The sequence below is a fragment of the Anneissia japonica genome, unplaced genomic scaffold (genome assembly GCF_011630105.1).
Source record: "Anneissia japonica isolate Jap-2015-1 unplaced genomic scaffold, ASM1163010v1 scaffold2188_len52844_cov111, whole genome shotgun sequence".
In the NCBI taxonomy this organism is placed as follows: Eukaryota; Metazoa; Echinodermata; class Crinoidea; order Comatulida; family Comatulidae; genus Anneissia; species Anneissia japonica.
In genome coordinates this window covers 8,868-17,240 of record NW_022711922.1, presented here as the reverse complement: position 1 = coordinate 17,240, position 8,373 = coordinate 8,868, and the positions used below count along the sequence as shown (strand labels likewise).

The 8,373-nt window shown below is 34.4% G+C and overlaps 2 protein-coding genes across 2 annotated transcripts; both read right to left on the bottom strand.

Annotated features, from left to right (window-relative positions):
• Window positions 1-104: 104 nt before the first annotated feature.
• On the bottom strand, window positions 105-3,433 carry LOC117107692. The gene is made up of 4 exons (XM_033249423.1): window positions 3,119-3,433; window positions 2,634-2,807; window positions 2,250-2,464; window positions 105-1,200 (listed from the first exon to the last, which is right to left on the bottom strand). The coding sequence occupies exons 1-4, from the start codon at window positions 3,125-3,127 to the stop codon at window positions 981-983; spliced, it is 618 nt and encodes a 205-aa protein (XP_033105314.1). The 5' UTR covers window positions 3,128-3,433; the 3' UTR covers window positions 105-980.
• A 1,097-nt stretch (window positions 3,434-4,530) lies between these two features.
• On the bottom strand, window positions 4,531-8,127 carry LOC117107690. The gene is made up of 3 exons (XM_033249421.1): window positions 7,877-8,127; window positions 5,201-5,489; window positions 4,531-4,825 (listed from the first exon to the last, which is right to left on the bottom strand). Exons 1-3 carry the CDS (start codon window positions 7,896-7,898, stop codon window positions 4,531-4,533), a joined length of 606 nt encoding a protein of 201 aa, XP_033105312.1. The 5' UTR covers window positions 7,899-8,127.
• Between the last annotated feature and the right edge of the window lie 246 nt (window positions 8,128-8,373).

Sequence of the window (8,373 nt, the reverse complement as noted above, 5' to 3'; positions counted from 1 at the left end):
TAGCCTTACCTCGATTTAGGTTCTGTTATCACACATAAAAGCGGCTGACATGATATTTTCCGTTGCTAGTATTGACGCTTGTGAAATCTAATATTTCATTGGAATTATTTCAAATGTGTTAAAAAATGATTTTGACCGAGATTTTGACATATACACAAACATATCTCAGGCCTACTCGATTGACCGCAGTTTGCGAGGTACAAAAACTAATCTCATTAGAGAGGGCGCAGTTTATTGACTGTAAAAAGTATACATCAAAGTGAGAGCATTCCAGCTAATGCGATCTACAACCTCTGAATTTGCCTAGTAACGAAGAATTTGTTGAGAAAATGGTAATCTCCGATGAGAAATAGCCTGTATTTCTCTCTTTTTTTTAAATTCTTTTGCGTAAAAACTAAAATTTGTGCCAATATCTTTCCATGGTTTATAATAATTAAAGTAATGCATATGCATTTTTAGTGAAATTCTGCCGGTAATGAGGCTTTAAGCATCCATTAATTAATGGGTTAAGTTAGGGTTTTTTGATTAGCTAAGTGATTAGAGTCCCCTTAAGTTACTACAGTATATGGCAATATATTTTTTAAATTTTTCCATAATTTTATACATTAGAAACAATGTAAACAAGCATGGGTTTTTTTTATTCAATATTAACAAATATTCTATAGCATAAATTTGTAATAGCCAAAGTAAATTACTTTATTTGATTAAAATAATGTGTGTGCTGTATTTTTCATGTTGATTTTGTAAATGGTGGGTGCCACTTTTATGAAATTGAAGGACCAATAAGGTTATCAAACTAGAATGTATAAATTATATTTTTGTCAGATTTTATCTGATGAAGTAGAGCATTAATTGTCTGATTTTCAGATATTGAAAGATATATGATTTGTATGAACAAATTTGTATTGAAGGTAGGCACACTTATCATATATTGTTTGATCAAATAATGAAAAACAAAATAAAAATAATAAATTCTCATCTTATTCATCTATTGTGCCCATGAATTCCTCCTCTAAAGCTCTATTAGGCTTCATTACCAGATTTTCCATATCCGCTGGTAGATCTTGTAGGGAGGAAATGCATAGGTTAATCCCCCGACTAGTACTATGACCTCTACTAGCGATCTTCTCAAGCCGTATGGAACGTCGGACAGGCGTCACTAAAAACCGTTGAGAACTGCCATCCATGCTTTTGTTCAATCTGTTGAGATCATTTTAAATGTCAATAAATATATAGCTAATATCAGTCACAAGTAAATAATAATACAGTACAGTATACCCTCGATTTTATGTATGGGACCGGAGAACGTACGTAAATCGGGCAATTCGTTAAACCAAGGTTCGTTTAAATTTGTGGTGACCTTTGACCTAATATGTACCCAACTCTCAACGTATGTTATGAACGAATGTTACTTCCTAAGAATAAAACCATGTGTTTAGTGTTTTTATTCATCATTTTATGATGTCATAATAAAGTGTTCAAATCAAACCATATTAGTTTATTAATGCATCACTTCATATGTTTTATTTAACTAAAGAACATGAAAAGATTACCTATACAACAAAGGTTTAGATTATAACGCGTGTTAAATAGGCACAATCAATGTTGCTGTTGAATCAAATAATGAACAGACAGGAACTAACAAACCTCTCTTTACATTATAGTGGCCCTCAAAAGGGCCGTTTGTTTTGAGCATTTGGGGGTTTTTAATGACATCATAGTCCATAGGAAGCGTACTTAATACTGAGGGTTTGTATAACTGAGGTACGTAAAAATGAGATTCTACTGTAAATGGGGTAAAAAAACATCAATATACAGTACTGGATTTGTTGGTTGGCTGTCCTTACCTTCCAGGACTGAGATTCTGGGTTCAAATCATACAAATGTCAATATTTTCTCAAGACTAAACAGTAAACACAATTTCTGTTATAAATTTCTCAAGGATTTGAACCAAGAACATTTTGGTTTGGAAGACAAGTACATTTACCCACCAAGGCCGGTCCACTTTATTATAATAAAGTAAGTTAATGGTCCATTCTAATGTATTTATAATAAAGTAATTCAATGGTTCATTTTAATGTATTTATATTACTTTATTTAGCAAATAACTCAATGTTGTTGGAAATTTGCATGCTTTATTGCATTTTTTAACATAAAAAAGAGAGAAATAACAATGAAACTATTAATGATTATTATAAACCCTTATTAAAATGCTGTGATTGTATTGATTTATTGGGTTGTAGACTTACCGGTTTACAATGGGCGTGGATTTAACGAGAGAGTAACGGACCACAGATGATGTACCCTCCTCCACCTTGGGGGTGGGGCAGTATTTTAGGGTGCTTGACGACACTGGCCCAGGTGTGGCTAGAAGTAGTTTTGGAGTTGCACAGGGTGTAGTGTCCATTCTTTGTGAGTATCTGATTGTGAAATCTTGTAACGCTGATTTCAAAATGTCAGTGGGCTGCCAAAAGAAAGGAATGTGTTATAACACAATGGTTTTTTCAAGATTTTTATTTAGTTGGGCTTTGGGCAACACTTTGGCCTCATTACTATTAAAAAATATTTAATTCTTGTTACAGTATTCTGAACATAAGTTAGGGTTTATCTCTATCATACAAAGGCATTCTTACCTTTGCTTTGTGCTCAATTGCTTGTTCATACAAAGCGAGGACATGCTGCTGACCAAAACCAGCCCTCTCAGCGACTTTAGCTCGACAAACCCAAAACAAAGCTCTACTTCTTACTTGAGGGCAGCGTTCATGTAGCTCTTCTAGCCAATCACCAACTTTGTTTTCATTCTTTATCTAAGATATTAAAAGAAAAATCAAAAGTATGTTAACTGACCAAAAAGTTTTTTTCTTTATATTCACATTCTTATAAGAAAACTTCAAGTATTCAGCTATAACATAAACTAAAATGCAATCAAAAGCTGTTTTGTAGTATTTTAATATTATATTAGAAACTCGCTTTCATTTGTCATTAACACTTTTTTAATGAAAATATAAAAGATAGGTTTTCATGATTTAATTTAGATCTTTAAGGTTTTATCAGATCTTGTTTTTATCAGATATTTCAATTTTCAATTCGATCTTTAAAAAATCGATGAAATTTTAACCTCGTTCATGAAACCAAGACAGCTGTGAAGGCATTCATCGAGGGCGCAATTCACGTCCACTTCACTTCTTTCCAAACGGGCATCCTCATCCACTTGAACACATTGCTCTAGTTCTGAACTGAGTCTGACAACATCAAATGTTTCTCTCCGTACATTTCTTTTGACCGTGTGCGGTGTCTTATTTTTTGCGGTAAGCCATTCTTCCAAACGAGCCCTACCAATTAAATAATTTGTAAATTATTAATGTATCAAAATTTTCTATAAATCTCTATCCAGACTAACAAGTTTTTGTAACATGTGACATCATAATTCCCATATATGGGTGTCATATGACATCACCATGTCCATATATGTGGCAAAGACAAGCCAAACCAGTCACTCGTCGCAAAAATCAATTTTGAGTTATTAATACAGGGGTTAAAGAGTAAAATAAGAGCTATAAAATGGTAAAAAAATCATTCAAATCTGACATTTCCTTATGAAGTTACAAGCCTTTAAGCATACAGCTGTTTTAAGAAAAATATATGAGAAATCAGCCTTCAAATTTTATGATTTCAAGCATTTCTCATGCAAAAACTATCATAAAATCTTTAAAAAGTGTTGTTTTAACATTGAAATTGGGAAAAATAACAGCACAGCATGATGTATAGATGTACATAAACCTCAGTTTAGTGAAATAAAATAGATTTTTTTAAATTTTACATTCCAGCATGTTTTTGCTATTTTCTCTGAAACACAATTTGCGACGAGTGGTTTGGCTTGTCTGCCACATATGAACCTTCAAGTTTTCTGCATCATGTGATATCATAATGCCCATATAGCCTGATATATGACATCATTATGTCCATATATATGGATAAGAAATGACATTAAGAAAATAATAAATATCCTATGAATTTAATCTAAGAAAATATAATACATATAAATTACCAAAATTCACAACTAATAGGTACAAAAATAGCCCCACACCACAGCTCATAAATATTATAAATCAAATTATCAGAACCAACAGACCACAATTTTAACAAATTCATCTTTATCAATTTGCTTTTTGTAATTTAGATTAGGTTAATTTTGTTTGTTATTTAATTGTAGTTGTAATCATGTTGTTCATTTTTTATGTTGCACATGTACTCAGTATATCATTATCAGTCACAATTTAGCTGGAAAGCTACAAAGACGATATTTTTGAATAAAATTTGATTTGATTTGATGCGGATGATATGAAATCATTATATATGTCCATATATGGGCAAATCACACAAATTTGTCATAGAAAATGATAGTGTAGACAGAGCTTAAAATATTGCCTGCATGTCATCTAAAGCAAGTCTTACAACTTTGGGGGTGGGGTAGGGGAGGTGGACCTCTCACGCTTTCATACTCATGGACCAAATATTTGTTGCTGCACATTATTTAACATTGCATGTCATGACATTTTCCTTTAAATTTATCGCTTCCCTTTGAGTTGTATCAACAGGACAAAGGAGTTGACCAGGAGTTAACTTACAAGCTTTTGCTTGACCGTAGTACCCCCGGTATTTGCTTGTTACAATGTCTCTTAGTTTGAAGCTTGTGTCTGGCTGCCAATCCAGGCGGCTCACTGCTAGCTTCCTCTTATTACTGTTCCATGGTCGAATCTTAATCTGTGCCTTTTCAAATTCCATTCGCTTTTTTTTCTCAACAAGCCAGGCTTCAAGTTTTTCTCTAATAAAGACAAAATATGGCACCAATCAATGTAAAGATTTTTATTATTTTCTTTTTAGTATGGTATCTATCAGTGATAATTCATTTTCCCTTTACCATGCTATATGTTTAGATATAAAAGTAGATTGTGTTAGTTCATTAAAACACAAAAGTACATGAAAATAAGCTTGTTATTGATTTGTCAGGCACTTTTGAATTCTTTACAATAAAAAAAGACTTAAACAACAGCGCATATTTTAACACTTTTTTTTTTAGTTTTCACAAAGTAACACAATCAATTTTCATTGTCTGTAATGTGAGTGACATACTATTAATGTCTAACAAATTTGAATACAGTATTAGTTAATATTGAAATACAATAGGTATATTGCCTACCTCATGGTTAGATCGGAGCTTGTCTCTTTGCATTGATAAACATCCTGTTGTTTTGACCGTGGAGCTAGTACAGACCTTTGTCCCTGTGCTGACCTATCCTCCTGTTTTGACCTTTGTTTCCTCCTTGAACTTGGAACACTTCTTGACATTTGACCTTTTTGTTGTGTTTTAAAACTACTCAATTCTTTGCTGCAAGGTAGCTTTTTCCTATGAGTTGGTTGCCTTCTGGTTTGTGGTGTCCTGTTTGTCTTCTGCATCCTCCATTGTTCCAATCTCGCCTCCATAATCTCTACAAATTTTAACCAGCTTCTTAATTTGTTATCATATTTTTTTTTTATTAATGCATTGATTTAATGTAAGGGCATACTTCTCACTTATGCTGTTTCACAATACAATAGAACCCTTCCTTTGGGACACCCCTATAAGGAGAAGAATTTTTTGACCACAAAATGAAGGTAAAGTACATAAAACACAGCCATACCCTATTTAGGGGACAGCACCTCTATTGGACATCCTAGTAAGGGGACACTTTTTATTTTGGATCTTCTTCTGTAGTACGATTTATTCAAAAAACAATTTCATAAGTAGTTAATAAAACAATATAATAAATCACTGGCAAACAGTGACTTGAAGTATTAAATCATTTACAACACAGTGAAGAATTCCTAATTTCTTAAAATTATTTAAAGATGAAAAAAGAAAATTTTAATCAAACTTAGGTCATGAGTGCCATTTGCGGCCATCTAGACGTGCATAACCATACTGTAAAGGTTTTTAATTGTGCGGAGGATATCTACAAAATCAGCTGACATTTGCACGGAAATTCGCTGAGAAAATAGGTGCGCTATATCTTAATTGCTGCACAATTGCATTGGTTATATATTAAGATTTGGTCAAAGCCTAATTTTCGGCAAAATATGCGTGGAAATCGGCCCTTATTTTTCGAAATGCACTTCTAGGCAAAATTTTTGCGCCAAAGATATATTCCCCACGAGTCTGGTAACCATAAATGTTCTTGCTTCAGCATTAATCTGTACCTTTTTTCCAGGGGGGTTATACTGTATGTTCTGACTATTGCATCATATAACTAACAGCTGCATAATGAGCATCCTTTCATTAGTGGAAACAAATTTGTCCAACATAGTAACAAAATAATTTAGAGACTTGGAAGGCTTCTTTAATCAATATTTAATACATCTTTGGTTAATTGATTCCAAAATTAATATACCTATCTAGGCCTACTGTAAAACCTTGAATTGAAACCCTGGGCTTCATTTAATTATGAACTTTGCATGGGCTTCCTTGGATTGGATTGGATTTATTCGGTGTAAAGGATAGCCCATGAAAGTCTAAGACTTATTTCCAGTGGGGTCCTACTGGTGGTGATTGGGCAGTACACCGGGAGATAATCAACTACTGTTTTCCGAAGAGTGTACTGCGTTCTTTAACGTGCACATGGGCCATAATGCACATGTAACCAATGGCTTAAACGTCTCATCCGAAAAACAGTGCGCTACTTTTAACTTGTATTTCAGACCTCCAGCTGAAACACAAGGAGAGGCAGCGATGGGAATTGCCACCTACATGTGTATATACAATAATAATGCTGTCTCTTATACACATCTAGATGTGTATAAGAGACAGAAATCACTAAACTATACTGGAAACCAAGCTTGTATTCAATTTATTTTGCTTTCTGAACTTCATGTACAGTGTATGTACTATAATATCTTGACAGAAGCCTATGTTATCTTGAAAAGAATCCCATGGGCTTCTTTTTGAGATGGGCTTCATTTCAAGGCTAATTTTACAAACTAAAGAGGGGGCTTTAATGCGAGATAAGTTTCATCTCAAGATTGTTTTCATTTCGAATCAAGGGTGGCACCAGGATTTGCCCGATGGTGGGGGGTCCGAGGTCCCCGATCGGGGAGGGGGAGATGCCTCGACGAGGGTTCAGATTTCACCCAAGGATACCAAAGTGAGCGTGGTCGAGCTTCGATTAAAAGGTATTAAAAGGATTTAAAAGTGGTGCTGGGGGAAAATTTTGACAATTTAGGGGTTTCAAAGGCTTTATTTAATCGATTTTAGTGTCTACTAATATGTAGGAAATACATATAATTTTCCCCCACGAATTGTGCTTTTTCTCATAGATGTGTATAAGAGACAGGGTGGGGCCTCCCCCTCCCCCGCTGGTGCCACCCCTGTTTCGAATCAAAATACAAAATAGGGCCAGGGGATAGCCTACAGAGAAATAAAAAAAAGACTAGCCTAGATTCAGGACGACCCAATTAATCCAAAACAGATGGATTATTTTCCATTGGGGTCCAGGCATGAAGTTACATTACACTGGGCTTTAATTCGAGGTTTTACGTTATTTCTAGCCTTCACAACAGACGGACAGTCAGAGGTGGAGGACCTGGGAATGCCTTTTAAATCGAAGCTTTTCTATCGCGAGTGAGGTGGGACTCTCCTACTAGTACTAGGCCCTAGGTGCCTAAGCCTACTACTACTACTACTAACCCGCCTAGGCTAGACTACTACTAGGCCTAGCCTAGCTTTCCTCCCTTCCTTCAACGAAAAAAAAAAAAAAGGTTGGCTCAGCCTCAATGGAATGAAACCAACCCATAATTAATAAATTCAATTTGAATTTAATCCCTATTATATAAAATACATTACCATGTTGTTTTTGTGCGAGCATTCTTCCACAACATAAACTTTGTCGGTCACATCCTCAAAAAATTCAAATCAAGGGGCGCGGCTGGATTCGCAATCAATCATAGAGGGCGACAAATTTACTGGCGATTCTTTTACCATGTTTACAAACACTGATCTCGCTATAAATTACGAAGTATGAAAAGTGTAGGCTGTGGCACCGAGACCTCTGACGATTAGTGCCCATAATTGTTTACAAAAACGTAATGTAATAATAGCATATTAACTACTATTGTATATTTTCGGAAAATATTTCAGCCGCTCCAAATCTCTTTCCCATTCTTCCTTTATTTTTTCACAATTTTGCGTTTTATTCATATTTTTCATAATTTTATACACTCACATAGGCGTAGTCATTTGTTTAGGCCTAGTCTAGGCTAGACCTCGGCTATGCCTATTACTATATTATTTAAATATACAATTTTAATAAATAAGATTAATTTTACATGGACATTGTAATT